This window comes from Schistocerca piceifrons, chromosome 1, assembly GCF_021461385.2.
Source record: "Schistocerca piceifrons isolate TAMUIC-IGC-003096 chromosome 1, iqSchPice1.1, whole genome shotgun sequence".
Taxonomy (NCBI): Eukaryota; Metazoa; Arthropoda; class Insecta; order Orthoptera; family Acrididae; genus Schistocerca; species Schistocerca piceifrons.
Window position 1 is genome coordinate 360,881,977 of NC_060138.1, and position 16,576 is coordinate 360,898,552.

Below are 16,576 nucleotides of genomic sequence, written 5' to 3' on the forward strand. Positions count from 1 at the left end.
TTTACATCCCGAAGACGACATTGAAAATCTTAATATCAGGTCGCGGTCTACTTCACTGGGAATCTAGGTATAAGAGTGCGCACTTTTAAGTATGCATTTTAAATGTGCACATTTTAGTATGGTTTATGAAATTCCGATGCTCTTGAAGTATCCTCTGATGTCTTGTTTCTTTTATGATGTATGATCTCTCAATGTTTTACACGTAAATACATACAGGCTTCCTACGTCATGCTAGCTGCACAAGCATGGTGTCGCCTGTTATCTGCGCTCTCTGGCAACTGTTGAAACGAACGTATTTCTAACAGGTCGTGGAAAAATATTGCGAATGGTGGTTTGAAAAGCGTTACTTTCAAAGTAAATATCCTTTTACGTAAGTTGAATCATGTGCAAGAATGTACCATGAATTTCTTAAATTACAGAGCATTTGACTCTCATTTAAGAATCAACTCATTGATGACGAGTCATTTAAAAGAATTTCGAACCCTGAAGATCAGACATTTATGTCATTATTAAAAATTTTACTGGCACATTTGTGTGGTATATCTCAAAGTGTAACATGCGTTAAAAAGATCAACATTATATGCAAAAGCTTAGCTTCTCTTGTAGCTTATTAATGAGACCAGTATTATATGTGGAAGCTTTGCTTTTCTTGTAGCAGCACTATATATATTAATTTAAACTATTTAACTTTCCCTGTTTGTCTCTTCATGCTACTTTAACAGTGACATTGCTGTTGGCTGACTACATCACGTGTCCCATGTTCTGAATATCCGCTGACATCGGCAGCAAGATCACGTGAGATGAGCTATGACTGGCTTACAAAAGTGCATTGCAATCTCGATTTCAATGATTCGGAAAGTAACATGCGGTGTTTGGTTGAGTTCCAATGTATACTTTCGTAATACGAAAATATGCAGCATACATGTTGCTGCACATAAAAGATATTTCCAAAACGATTCTTTTTTCCTTGAGTTTCGTTTTCTAAGGTTCCGGGAAATTCAATGCCCGTATATAAACCCATAACCATTCAAAGGACTGATAAGTTTTACAGGGAATATATAGTGTCACTTAACACGGAAAAAGTGTGTTTTCACCCGGGAGAAAGTGTATTTTTAACTGGGAAATCAGGTAATTTTTTTCCTTGTCCGCATATACACCCTGATGTCACATGTTAGAATCGTATGTAGATGTATCAGGGCCCCATATCACTCCAAATGCACATGCCCCACACTGTTACGGAGCCTCCACCAGCATAAACAGTCCCCTGCTGACATGCAGGGTCCATGGATTGATGAGGTTGTCTCTCCATACCTGTACACATCCATCCGCTTGAAACATTAGAAACAAGACTCATCCCACCAGGCAACATGTTTCCAGTCACCAACAGTCCAGTGTCGGTGTTGACGGGCCCAGGTGAGGCGTAAAGCATTGTGTCATGCAGTCATCGGGGGTACACAATTGGGCCTTCAGCTCTGAAAGCCCATATCAATGATGTTTAGTTGAATGGCTCGCACACTGACAATTGGGTATGGCCCAGCATTGAAATCTGCAGCAATTTGCAGAAGTGTTGCACTTCTGTCATGTTAAACGATTCTCTTCAGTCGTCGTTGGTCCCATTCTTACAGGATCGTTTTCGGGCTGCAGCAATGTCGAATATTTGATTTTTTACTGTATTCCTGATATTCACGGTACACTTGTGAAATGGTCATAGGGGAAAATCCCCACTTCATCTCTACCTCGGAAATGCTATATCCCATCTCTCATGCGCCGACTGTGACACCATGTTAAAACTTACTTAAATCTTGATAACCTGCCATAGTACCAACAGTAACCAATCTAACAACTGCACCAGACACTTGTTGTCTTAATGGGCATTGTCAACCACAGTGCCATATTCTGCCTGTTTACATATCTCTATATGTGAATACGGAAGCTTATACCACTTTCTGTGGTGCTTTAGTGTATATGAGAGAAGTGGTAATAAGCTCCCTCTCCAACCATTCTGATTTGAATTTTAGTGGTCTACCTACCTACAGCAAGTCAGTCCCCTAGATAGGTCACAAGTTGTTTCTTCCCTCAGTCCTCATGAATTGATTGAATGTTCAAATATCTTGATGTATGTGGGACACTATTAATCTTCTAACACTGAGTGGCCTCTGATAATGATGTTCATTTGTAAGTGAAAAGTATGTTGTTATACAGGGATCCCAAAAAGAATGACCCAGTTTTAACTTTTAATAATATTGAGACAAATGTCACTAGGTAACTGAAGCAGCACTAGATATAATTGGCATTGTCTAGAGTTTCAGAAAAAATCTGCTAGATGTCGCTACGAGTGCTGACCTGGAATGTGCAGCCAGACTCGCATAAAATGGCGTCTGCGCAACAGAAGGCATATTGTGTTATTGAATTTAGTCGTAGTCAATCAGTGATCGCAGTTCAGCAGGCGTTTCATATTCGATTTCGTGCTAAACCACCATCACTAAAGAACATTTGACAGTGATATAAACAGTTTGAAGAAACAGGGTGCTTGTGTGAAGACAAAAGTCTTGGCTGTCCACGCGTTCCTGAGCATAGAGTGGAACAAATCTGTCAAGAATTTGGGTGGAACCCCCACAAATCTATGCATCGTGCTAGCTGAGAACTTGTGTTTCCACGCATGACAGTGTGGTGTGTGTTACGGTGTCATTTAGCCCTGAAGCCATACCAATTACAACTGGTACAAGCTCTTCGAGATACTGGTAAAGTGAAGTGAGTGGACTTTGGCAATGCTAGTCTAGAGGACATGGAAGATGACACTTTTATGTCATGGTTGATATGATGAGGCAACTTTCCATATTAGCAGTAAGGTTCACCACATAATGTGTGTACATGGAGGCTTGAAAATCCTCTTGAAACAATTGAACATGAATGTGATTCACCAAAAGTAAATGTTTTTTCTGCTGTTCTGCATAGCAAGGTTTATGGACCCTACTTTTTTGAGGAAGAAACCGTAACAGGACAATCATATCTTGCAATGCTATGGAACTGGTTATTCCCACAACTTGACTCTGACGGTTTTGTCTATTAGTAAGATGGAGCACGACCACAGTGGCACAACAATGCGCAGTTTCCTCAATGCCAACATGCCTCAACACTGGATAAGACATACAGAACCGTGAGACCAGGCTGTACACTCTTGGCCTCCTAGGTCCCCTGACTTAACACCATGTGATTACTTCCTGTGGGGATATGTTAAACAATGTGTTTACATTCCTCCCTTACCTAGTGACATTGATGAACTAAAAACCATTATATCAACTGCTGTAGCTTCAGTGACAGAAGACACCTTATGCTCAGTTTGCGATGAATTCGGCTATCGGCTAGATGTCATCCGTGCAGCCAACGGAGGACATATTGAACATTTATGATGTATTTTTATAAACTTCTGTCTTTTCTGAGTAATTTAGTATGCAATTTATTGGTGTTAAGCCCTTCTTCCTAATAACCTAATAAATAAATCTATTTAAAATTGCATTTTTATTTATTTATTTATTTATTTATAAATTTATTTATTTATTTATTTTTTTTTTTTTTTTTCGACACCCTGTATTAAAACATTCTCAGCTTTTTTAAAAGGCATTCAGTATTAGAAAGTGTCGTTACTAACTCAAATTAACTTATTAGGATCCTAAAATGGGACTTCTGCTGTCAGTGAATGAATAGCACACTGGAAAATGTAATAAATTGTAAAACCAATAACTTAAGCTACTCACTCCCTTGTGTATTCCTGAGACTTCAGTATTGCAAGTCTACTTTCTGGCAGCTCCTTTGTGTTGCAATCAGTACTATCCAATCAGAAAGGTTAAAAAAAAAAAGCTTCAGTTCTCTTATGTACTCGTGTAGATAAATGTGTTGTTATTCAGTTCAGTGACCAACAAGTCTTTATTTTGGTATACAAATTTCTGATAGAATGTAAATAATTTATTCGTAAAAGTAACAACTCACATGATATCAAAAGCATTTAGTCATTGACTGGCATGCAACAAGACTGAAAACTTTGCCAGCTTTTAGACTAATCGTTTTTCAAGTTAGAGCACACCTGCCCCAGCCCCCTACCCCTATACCACTGACCACCCCACCCCCACACACACCTGTACAGCTGATTTGTGACTGCTGAATACACAATGCTGAGACTGCAGTTCAGCAGGTAGACTGGGGTTAGGGGTTGTATCATTTGGAGTGGGTGAAGGGAGAAACACATATTATAAGAATGCGACATGCAGACAAAGGAATTGTTGAGTTTGTGCTGTGCACGGTGACAGTAATGATGACACGAGGGAGAGGATTTGGAAGAGGTGACAGAACAGGGGAAGGGAATCCTGTGAGGAAACAGATGTGAATGCAGGGCCTGTGAGGAAGCAGATGTGAATGCAGGGGATTAGTAGGATTGAGGCCAGGAGGATTTCGAGAACGAAAGATGTGTTACAGTTATAACTCTCATCTATGTACTTTAGAAAAGTTGGCGCATGAGGAAGGACCCAGATGGCACAGGTTGTGAAACTCTAGGAAGATTCCAGATGGTGCAGTTTGTGAAACAGCCATTGAACCTGAACATGTTGTGCTCAACAGCGTGTTCTACCACTAGGTACTCAAGTCTGCTGCGGCCATTCATTCTGGTGGACTGTCAGGTAGTGGTCATGCCCCCCATGAAATGCTGTGCAGAAATTGCAACGGAACTGGTATATAACACGACTGATTTCACAGGTGGCCCTGCCTTTGATTATCTGGGATGGAATAAACTTATGATGGGGTTGGATTAAGATGGGCTGAGGAGGTGAATCAGACAGTCTTGCGTCTGGGTATTCCACAAGGCTAGGTGGTGGATTTAGCTTATAGGTGGGTGACGGGATGCCACTTTAGGAGGAGTGAGTAGGAGGTCCATCATTTCTGGGCACCATGATTGAACGTCAAAAGTCCCAGTGAAGAACATTGTTCAATTCCTCCAGCCCGGATGATACTCAGTGATGTAGGGCATGATCCTTTGCAACTGGTTCTAGGGAGTGATAAGGATATGGTATGGGAAATTTGTTTTTGGATGAGATTTGTGGGACAGTGCCTTCAGTATATTGAGCATGGTTATTCTCAACATGGCAGATGTGCCATCCATGAGTGAAAGGATTATATTTTGGTGTGGAAGGGATGGCATCTATCAAAATGCATGTGCTGTTAATGGTTAGTGGGCTTCATATACACAGAGATCTGGATGGAGCCATTTGAGAGGTGAAGGTCAATCTCCATGAAGATGGCACATTGGACTGAGAAGGGGCAGGAGTGTGGGTGTTGAAGCTGTGAAGGAATGAGGATAGGGTGATTTGACTCAGGGTGCAGATCATGAAAATATCAATGAACCGGAAACAAAGGGCTTTGGAAGGCAAGGAAGGTTTCATCTAATGGTCCATAAAATGATTGGCATTAGAGGCATGTCCTGCAGGTGCCCACAGCTGTGCCAGTGATTGGCTTATGTATCTTTCTCTCAAAGGAGATGTAGTTATGTGTGTGGATGTAATTAATTAGATGTGTAAGGTATGAGATGGTGGGTTTGGAGTGTCATCAACAGTGACAAGTAGGGATTCAGGTGATAATTGGGTGGGGATTTTCTAAAGTTGGTGAAAGAAGTGGTTTGTACCTTTTGATATGAGAGGCCAGGCTGTGGGCGAGTGGGATGTCCAGGATTGTAGGGTTTATGGATCTTGGGGCGGGGGGGGGGGGGGGGGGGAGGTTGCTCTTTGGATGAGGAGGGGAGAGATTCAGCAGGAAAGACTCTGGGATGAGCCTCAGGATTTGATTGGGGATTGGAGATTATGCTAAACTTCTGTGATATGTTCACTGTGGCTGGGCTAATAGGTGGAGACAGTTGACAGATACCTCTGGTAAGGCAATAACTGTAGTTCAATGTGACAGTGGTGCGGTGCTTTAGTCTGCTAGGAGGATGGTTAGATCAGGGTCTATCTTGAGGTTGCAGATGGTTAGATGATTGCCTGTCTTGAGGTTGCAGGTGGCAGTTCTTTCTTCCAGTGAGAAGTGTCCTCTCCTGCTCTAATGTTCAGTATCACTGTCTCTAGATCTTGGGGTTCTTGGTTTGGTTCCCATCCATTTGGAGATTGTCTCTGAAGTGATGCCAAGTAACACTTCCACCAGGCGACCGAACATTGTCAGATGGTATCTCCCAGCCAGTAATGCCAACCATCGTTTCATTTCATTGAGAAGTTTGTGTTCAAAGGGAGAAACCTGGGGAAGGATGGTGAAGCCAAATTGAAGGTAAGGAATTCCTGGGATGTAGCCAGGGATGGGTAGGTGGAGATAGATGGGTCACAGTTGGATGGTGACATGTACTGAGAGAGAAAAGGTTTGTTGTTGGGATTAGTTTGAATTTTGTCCCAGGAATTGGTAGTAAAGAAATGTTCACTGTAGATATCAGAAGGAGAGTAGGTTTTTGACAAATCCAGCATGATTTGAACTTTGATTTGGGGCGGAAGGTGAGGCCTTTGTGCAGGACTGGAACTTCTGTACTATTGAGGCATTTAGTGTATAGTTTGACAACAGTATTTTGGGTTTGTTTAGTTTTGGGTTTAATGGGATGTTGGAAGGTAGTTTGGTGTGATAGGGCAGACAGGAACTGGGTGCTATTAAGAGGTTGATGAGGTGGTTCACTGAGGGTGTTGATGAGTAGTGGTGCTTTGAGGTGGGAACAGGTCATTGAAACATTTGATAGTTTTTGGAGGTGATGTCTGGAGTGCTGTTTTGGTTGTTGGAGAGCAAGGATTTCAGTTTGGTAGATATTGCTTAGTAGTTTGGCTGCACTGTAAGAGTATGCACAGGTAGAAGAGATGGTTCAATAATGCCTGTGCTATGGAGATTTGTTTCTGTAGTATCAAGGTTGTGAGGGATAGATACAGGCAGAAGCTAAATACAGGGTGTACATAAAGTCCGGGAACACTTTCAGTTATTTATTGCACAAGCACTAAAGATTGTACAGATGTCATATATATTGCATTTTGAAGAGAAACTCAGGAAGTTTTTTTACAAACATTCAATATGGGAACCATGAGTGACCCAGCAGACGACAATGCGGTAATCGAATTCTTGCCATACCCGTCATAACATGGTATCGTCAACTGTGGCAGTTGCTTCCTGTATTCTCTCCCAGAGCTCTTCTACATCACGTGGTAGAGGCGCGGTACATGCACCAGATCTTTAATGTGTCCCCACAGAAAAAAGTCACATGAAGTGAAATCTGGTGATCAGGGAGGCCATTTCATGAAACAGCTATTCCTTTCTGTAGCACAGCCAATCCGTCGATGCGGCAGCTCCGTGTTCAGATACCAACAAACTTCACGGTGAAAGTGTGGTGGAGCCCCATCCTGCTGAAAGACGAACGGAGAATCCGATAGCATTTGAGGCATCCGCCATTGCTGCAACATGTCCAAGTAGAAATATCCAGTGATAGTGCTCTCAGCAAGAAGAATGGCCTGTACAATTTTCATTGTGACAATGCATAAAAAAATTTACCTTTGCGGAAACATGCTCAAATTCAATGCATTCATGTGGATGCTTTGTACCCCAGATTCAGCAATTATGCCTGTTCACTTTCCCATTAGTGTGAAAAGTGGCTTCGTCACTAAAAATTAAGTGATCAACAATGCCATGCCATCCCATCGTCATTCAGTTGTTGCAACTGCAAACAAAACTCAAAATGCTTGTCATTGTCGTTGTCGTTGAGATTCTGTACTAGCTCCAATTTGAATGGTTTCATAGACAGTTTCTGTCACAGGACTTTCCACACTGTCATTGGAGCAATTTAGAGTTCACAGGATGCACGACTCACCGATTTCTTTGGACTCCTTATGAATATCTCTCGTATGCACTCCACATTCGCTTCACTCACACTGGGATGTGTGCTTCTCTTTGCTGGGCACAAGCAACCCGTCATAACAAATTTATTGTGTCAGTGGTAAATGGCCTTCCTTGTTGGTGGCTTCTTACCGTACTTCATTCTAAACATCCGTTGAACTGCTGTAGCACACTTGTTTTTGTCGAACTCCAACACACAGAAAGCTCGCTCCGCACCTGAACTCGTCATGTTTGCAACTAGCACTGACTATCAGGAAATTACCAAACTATGGCGGTATACATGGAAAAAAAAAACTTTCAAAATGTCATATGTGTGATATCTGTACAATGTTTGGTTCTTGTGCAGTAAATAATTGAAAGTGTTCCCAGAATTTATGTACACCCTGTATTTTAAGGTCGTTGTGAAAAGGAAGTTGGCATCCAGAGAAAAGGGAATTTTTGTGGCTAGGCTGAGGGGAGGGGGTCCATAATTTAAGCAGCAAGTAAGAAACCAATTATGGGACTGGGTTTCAGCTGGGGAGATAAGTATACTGCCCTGAACTGATACAGATCAGTGGAGAAGGGATCCATTTGGGATGGGATGTCATGGGGGAGGGGGGGGGGGGATGTACGCGGTGTCAATGAGTGGTGGGTAACACTGGGGAATATTGGAGGAAAAATGGGTGGAGTTTGATTAACAGAAAAAAAGTGAAATGTTAAATAGATTCAGGAAAGGAACAAATGAAAGCAATAGATGGTTGTAAAGAGAACTGTGGATAATATGTTGCAAATTTGGGAAATGGTGATGCAGGAAGAAATTGTGCTGTGGGCTGTAGGATAGTTCTATGATGTGAGAATATTCATTCACCCATCAGCCATCTCTGTGGGAAAGTATGTGATAGATGTAAAATGAAGACCGGAACATTGTGTAGATGAAGACTGGATCGATTTGGAAGAGAAATGTAGTAATTTGCTCTTGGATAATGTTTAGTTGTAATTTGGCAGACAGGTAATGGAGGTGATGGTGTGTGCTGCATTTGAAGCAATTGCCACCAGTGCTAAAGGATGCTGCGGAAATCATAAAAAACTAATTACTTTAAAAGTGATATTGTTGGCATTAAAATGCATTTTTTATTTAAGCGACAACTTTTGTTATTTCAAGTAAATAGATTATTGGGAAGTTATCATCAGGCACTGTTACAGGCCTGCAACTTCAGATTTTTTTTCCTTTTTTTCCCTTCAGGTGTGGAACAGAATTTAAAGATGTGGGCCGAAATGAAGCAGGGAACAGAATTTGGCCAAACATGTTGTGTACGTGCAAAAATTGATATGAATTCTGTCATTGGTTGTATGCGTGATCCAACAATTTACAGGTGCAAAAATGAGCCACATCCCAAAACTGGAACCAAGTACAAGTAAGGAGTGCTTATATAATGATGTGGAAAATGTAATTTCAATTATTTTCTGTACTGTAGAATAATGTAATGTGACTTGCTTATTTGCAGGGTTTACCCAACATATGATTTTGCCTGTCCCATTGTAGACAGTATTGAAGGTGTTACACACTGTCTAAGAACAACTGAGTACCATGATCGTGATGAACAATTTTATTGGTTTATAGATGTTCTTGGTTTGAGGAAACCATACATATGGGAATACAGTAGACTTAATATGACAAACACAGTTCTATCAAAGAGGAAACTTGCTTGGTTTGTTGAAAGGGGACTGGTTGATGGATGGTAAGTTCCAGCCATTTTAAGAATATTTTCAAGTCACTGACCTATATCAAAGGTAACAAACAGTTTTGTGGTGTGCATTTTCTGTAGTACCGTAGATACTGTCATAAAATAGACATACTCAACACACAATCTTAGGTACCTGTCAAACTTCATGGGCTCACATAATGACCCGGCTTGTGGATCATAAAACTGGGAAATTGAAACTGAAGGATGACATTCAAATCACTGGTTCTTTCTTAACACGTCTTTGTCAGTACGAGCAGAGGTGTTGTAGGTTCACATTAATCTGAGAGTTGTGTTGTCGTTAGCACAGGTATTAGTTACGATGAATTTCATTTGATAAAACATGTATATATGCTCTGATGGTGCAGTTAGAATGCCTCATTTAAAGAGATGTGTACAAAATTAATTTAATAAGAACTACATACTATTGTCATTATGCTTCCCCCACTGCTCTCTCTCCCAAGTGACAATTTACAACAGAAAATAATACCATAATACAGAAATGGGTGTATATAGACAAACATGTTAAGATGTTGATTCATTAGTCTCCCCATACTCTCAAGTGATGTAAGTAAGGAACAGAAGTTGCTGGACTTAACAGTTTGAGAAGCTCAGTATTATGTTCCTTTCAGTTCTGCAAAATGTACAAATTGTGCTAAATTTATGTTTGCTCACTTATAAAGGAGTAGGAGTTGGCCCAAAATTACACCACATGGGTACTTCTGTTTTCTTCCCAAGCCACTGCCACTTTCTGTCCTTCATGCGTTGTTCAAATTATTCAGCATCACTTTTTACTTGTTTTTTAACTGTATGATTCATAGCAGTCATTTCTAATAACATTCATTTCAAAAAATTTAAGCTTTTCAAGGAAAAATTATTTGGTTGTTATTTAGTTGTTATGTTAAGAATAAATAGATGAAGAGTTATACAAAGGAACATGCTGAGTTATTTGTGGAATGAAATGATTCCCCTACACTGAAACTTTTAGGCTATAAGCCTCTTTGTTGTTGTGTGCTGTTCAGAAATGCACAGAACATTTGTCTCTTAAGAGTACAGCTAATTTTCTAAACATACATGAACCTCATCTATCAGTGGAGAGTCCAGATTGGGTTATCTACAACATTAAGGAAAGGATAGATTGCTACTCAGTATGGAGGTGACATGTTGAGTTGCAGACAGGCACAACGAAAAGACTGTCACACGTTTAGCTTTCGGCCTAAGCCTTCTTCAGAAAAGAAAACATACACACATTCTGACGAGCAAGCACACCTCGCACACAAATGAGCAGTTGGAGTTGCTGGAGATAGCAGTCATGTGTGGGAGGTATGCTTGCTTGTGTGTGTGTGTGTGTGTGTGTGTGTGTGTGTGTGTGTGTTGTCTTTACAGAAGAAGACTATGGCCGGAAGCTATATGTGTAACTGTCTTTTCGTTGTACCTCTCTGCTACCCATTGTGTCATATTTATGGTGAATAGCTATCTGTCCTTTTCCTAATATTGCTGGAATCTCATCTACTGTGTTCATCAATCCACTGATAAACAAATTAGACTGTTCTAGAAAATGTTGGACACGATATTTTGGTCTGTTTCATTTTTTCAAAGCTGCCTGTCTGTGACATGCTGCACCCCTCCCTCACAATTCTCTCTCTCTCTCTCTCTCTCTCTCTCTCTCTCTCTCTCTCTCTCTCTCTGCCATACCATCCCCCCTTCTCTTCTTTTTTGATTTTCCCTGTTGCTACACGACACACAACCGAAGTATTAGACTTATCTGCAGTAAGTTCTTTTCTTTGTCACATAGCTGACAGTTACAATAATTTACTGTTGGTCTTGGCATAGTGGAACCTGCAGAAAGCTCAATTGCTTATGTACATGCTGTTGCTGCTCCTATTTCACGTATTTTATTGTTATAATCTGTCATAATACAGGCTGTTTCCTGCCTCATACTGAGGGCTTCTAAGACTACTCATCAAAATCTCTGCATAAGGCCCATATGTTCCATATAATCTTGCTAGTTTAGTTTTTAGTTTCACTAAACATGTGACCTAACTTACAACTAGCTTTTCTTGTAACAATTGCCTTATAGCCCTCCTGGCAGATCTTGCTTCCAAACATGCATTAATGCTATCTGTATGAGTCTGCTGTCCCCTATTCCAAGTAACAAGTCATTCAGTTCCTTGGTTGAATTACTGGTGTGTTTGCATGCACATTTTTAGCTTTGCTTTTTACTTGTTGCTATTTTCCAGTTTCCACAGTCTTTCCAAAATTAATCTATAAAGTGCAGAATACACATTTTCTAGTTCAGCCAGGAGGGCACCAATCTTTCTTCACTGTTCAAAACTTCATATATTTTTCCAGCACAATCTGTACTCCATGGGGAAACCTCATCAAGTGTGGTTCTTAATCTTGTGTTCATATTAATTTTTTTTAATATCTTGCTGCACGTGGACTGATATCAGCAGATGACTTTCTGGTTTTTTATGTTTTTGTTTGTAGTATTATTGTAGATTTGTTGTGACATAACTTGGTTGTCATTGCTTGATATATGGGTTATTTACGAGATTATGAGTGAAAGATATATTCATTTGTTTTGGAATATATACACTTTGCACTTTAAAAATACAAACTTATGAGTCATCTTTCGGGCATGCATCCAGGACAAAAGTTTTCAGTGTGCTTGTAGCTTGTGAAAGATGGTGGCAGATGGACATCTAAAAGCATAAATTGGTAGCTGCGAATCTAATGCTTTTTCTTCAAATACCTTCATAAATAAACTATCTACCTTTGGTGAGAGAGAGCTATCCATGCCAATAGCATCAATCTGTTCATAATATTGATTATCAGATGAAAAGAAAATGGAAGTTAAGCATGCTTAAACAATGCTGTTATATAGTCTTCAAACTTGCAGCTCTTCCGGGATGAGTGAAAGATTATCTGATTTTATGAAAGTGAGTATTTGTAAAATTCCTTTTCAGTGTGCAAAAAGTACATAGGACAAGGATGCATGCCTGAAAAATTATGAGATATTCTATCCACTGTGGGAACTTCAGGAAACATATTACTGTAACTTAATTTTCCAGGGATGACCCAAGGTTTCCAACAGTTAGAGGCATCTTGCGTCATGGTATGACAGTAGAAGGACTGAAGCAATTTATTGTGGCCCAAGGCTCATCCCGATCTGTCGTACTTATGGAGTGGGATAAAATATGGGCTATTAATAAAAAGGTGAGTTTTAAACAAGCAAGAACATTTATTATTGGTGTTGTTATCCCTCAGGAAAGAAAAAGAAAGGAAGGGCCATATGTCATACACCAAGAGTTTAGCTGGCAGTAACAAATGTGTGGTAAAAGAAATATTACACATGCACTGGAGAAAAATTGCACTTGACAGTTCGCGTTACATCAAGTTACATTGGCTCTACTATAATAGCAATGTTGCAACAGCAGCCTCTATACACGTAGCAGACGATATGGATTTCCGTTCCACCTTGTAAATATAAGCTAATGAGCAATAACAATTTGTTTTTCAGTTGCTACCACAATGTGACAGGAAAGACACAACTACATAATACTGTAGATACAAGTATAACGAAGCACACACTTTCCATAATGGAGCGAAGGAAATACAGGAAATAAGCATTTGATAGTGACCAATATCTTGAAAGCAATAGATTATGTAGTCTGCAAAAGTAAATAATAACTGTGATAGCAACTTCTCACTCTAGGTTTTATTATGACAGTGATGCAACAAATAACCATTATTCATAGCTATATATGACGGTAGTATCTGTTCCTGAAAGAACAGTTACCATGGATGACCATGCAGCTTTGCTAGAAATGAAATGATAATTAAATGGACGCCCTAGCTGCAAACAGGCTTTGATGTACTTCATTGGGGACATGTTGAAAATGTGTGCCCTGACCGGGACTCGAACCCGGGATCTCCTGCTTACATGGCAGATGCTCTATCCATCTGAGCCACCGCGGGCACAGAGGATAGTGCGTCTGCAGGGACTTATCCCTTGCACGCTCCCCGTGAGATCCACATTCCCAACATGTCCACACCACTACATTCGTAGTGCGCCTAATAGATGTTTGCCCATCATACTCATTACTCGTGGCAGATTAATCTACCAAGTCCCGTACGAGTTCGGGCATAGCGTGTGCGTTCGCACAAGAAGGTCAATTCAGTGGCCGGGAAGCCATACTTTAACTATATATGATGGTAGTATCTGTTCCCAAAAGAACAGTTACTGTGGATGACTATGCAGCTTTGCTAGAAATGAAATGGTAATTAAACATTTTCAACATGTCCCCAATGAAGTACATCAACGCCTGTTTGCAGCTTGGGTGTCCATTTAATTATCATTTCATTTCTAGCAAAGCTGCATGGTCATCCACAGTAACTGTTCTTTCAGGAATAGATACTACCGTCATATATAGTTAAAATACGGCTTTCCGGCCATTGACCTTCTTGTGCGAACGCACACGCTATGCCCGAACTCGTACGGGACTTGGTAGATTAATCTGCCACGAGTAATGAGTATGGTGGGCAAACATCTATTAGGCGCACTACGAATGTAGTGGTGTGGACATGTTGGGAATGTGGATCTCACGGGGAGCGTGCAAGGGATAAGTCCCTGCAGACGCACTATCCTCTGTGCCCGCGGTGGCTAAAATGGATAGAGCATCTGCCATGTAAGCAGGAGATCCCGGGTTCGAGTCCCGGTCGGGGTACACATTTTCAACATGTCCCCAATGAAGTACATCAACGTCTGTTTGCAGCTAGGGTGTCCATTTAATTATCATTTCATTATTCATAGCTTTTTACTCACCAATTTACAGCGACAGTGGTGCAATTATGTCCAGTTCCCCATTGTCACTGTTGTCAGAATCAGCACCAAAGTTATCCTCATTGTCATCACCAGAAAGGCAAATCATCAGCTGTTCATGGTCACTAATGATACTTTCATTTTCCGTGCTGCTCAAGTAAAGTTTTCATCATGCTCAACCTTTTTCCACTATGAGGCATCCACAGTCACAAGAGCTTGTAGGTGTCACAGACTTATTTTCTTCAACAAGCTAATATATCAGAAGCTTTGTCATGCTCGTATCCACAGCAATATTTCGCGCCTGTAACCATTTCATTGTAGCTTCTTTGCAGTCGTTTGTGGTTGGGCCTTTGGTCAGTATCACTGAATGATATGGAGCATTGTCTACTAGAATTGTTGTAGGGACAGAAAACTGTTTTACAAGATTTCTGAACCACTCAACAAATGATGTGTGGTCCATGTCTTCACAGTAATCACCTGTCATTTTGGACCGAAGAACTAAACGTGCAATAGGAACAAAACCACTGTAAGAACCTGCGTCAACCACAATCAGTCTTGCTCCTCTTCCCATCAGCTGATGATCACTGTTGCTTGGCGTGTCATCCGTCCAACATTCATTGACAGCTTTCGTGGCATTAACTCGCATTTTGTCTAGCCACATTGTGGAATGAATGTCATCCCCCACAAATTTGTGCAAGAATATGTTTCAAGTCATTGCATTATATGCCATTTCTAACAGGACTTTGCATCCATCTAGCACTTTGTAACAGAAACCGATACTTTTCAGCCCAATTTTTAGTTACATTTTCCCACCCTTGAAAAGTTCACTTTCTTTTTAATGACACTAGCAGCTTAGCTATGGTAGAATATTCTTTCCTGCTGTAGATAGCATAAATATGCCTGCAGATATCATCAGTCTGGAAAGAATCTATGTTTGTGGCAGGGTGAGGCTGCTTTTCGTTTCCAGGTGTTGCTAAGAATACATTATCTGATCCACATACCTTGTAATCATTACGGATGACGTCTACATCTCTCAGCTTTTGCAGCAACACTCCCTTACTACTGTTATTGCACTAATTCCAAGAGTTTTTGATGTGGATTCGACTACTTCATCTGCAGGAACTGACTGCTGTCCATGACTAATTACCTATCCTTTCTCCTGCTTTTAAAACTCAACAGCTCTCCACAGTAACTCCAGTGCCTGGCTATTTAGTGGCACATCTTGATGCAAAGGATTGTCACTAGGTGAACAAACTCTTTTCTGTGGCATGTTTTACATATCAAAAACGTGGTAGAAACCAACCACAATGCAATTGTGTCTGTACAACAAAATTTATTGATCCAAAACATACAATCTATTAAAATTCTTTGAAGTACTTACCTTGAGCAGTGATACACTTCTTTCGGCAATTGCCCATGCCTGTTACACTTTCTGGAAGGTGGTGACTGGAATTTCATTTAGAGTATGTGTTGCTGCCTTTTGGATATCCTCAATGGTATTAAAAGGGCACCCCTTCATCTTGGTTTTGATGCACAGAAAAAGGAAGAAATCTGATGGTGCCATGTTGGGATTGTAGGGCCGCTGTGACATTGTTGCTAGGTTGCGCTTCCCTAGGATCTCCTGAATCAACAGAACATTGTAGCACAGCACAATGTCCTGACGCAGTGTCTGTGTTGAAGTGGGCATATGTATCGGCCGGGTGATACGATCTGCTATTCTTTTTAACAGTCCAAGGTGGTAAGCTGTGTTCAGTCATTCCTCACGGTATGAACTCCAAATGGATCAAGTCTTTTGCACCGAAGCAGGTGGTTAGCATAGTTTTCATTTTTGATTTGCTCATTCTTACTTTCTTGGGCCTGGGAGACATGGATGTGTGCCACTCTCAGCTTTGAGGCTTCATTTCTGAGTCGTACACAAGACCCCATGTCTCATCTCTGGTGATGACGTCATCTAAAAAATAAGAGTCTCTTTTTCAACCATTCTACAAGTTCTTTCACGATCTGCATGGGTGGCATAGTTGTCAATTTGATACTGAACTGCAGCAGCATGCCTCTACAGATGCTTGTAGTTGTTTAGAGTTTCGTCAATAAAATAGGGACCGATGACGCACTTCTTGAAAAGTGCCTACTACACGTT

The 16,576-nt window shown here is 40.7% G+C and overlaps 1 protein-coding gene and 1 non-coding gene across 3 annotated transcripts in view; one reads left to right on the forward strand and one right to left on the reverse strand.

Moving 5' to 3' along the window:
• Positions 1–16,576, forward strand: part of LOC124785494 (bifunctional glutamate/proline--tRNA ligase) — a 221,267-nt gene that overhangs the window by 87,415 nt on the left and 117,276 nt on the right. For both annotated transcript variants that reach the window (XM_047254186.1, XM_047254187.1), the window contains exons 7-9: positions 9,116–9,287; positions 9,378–9,611; positions 12,689–12,833. In XM_047254186.1, coding sequence (XP_047110142.1) covers positions 9,116–9,287; positions 9,378–9,611; positions 12,689–12,833 — 551 coding nt within the window. The remainder of the gene's footprint in view (positions 1–9,115; positions 9,288–9,377; positions 9,612–12,688; positions 12,834–16,576) is intronic.
• Positions 13,522–13,596, reverse strand: Trnat-ugu. The gene has a single exon. It is a non-coding gene; the product is annotated as a tRNA-Thr (tRNA).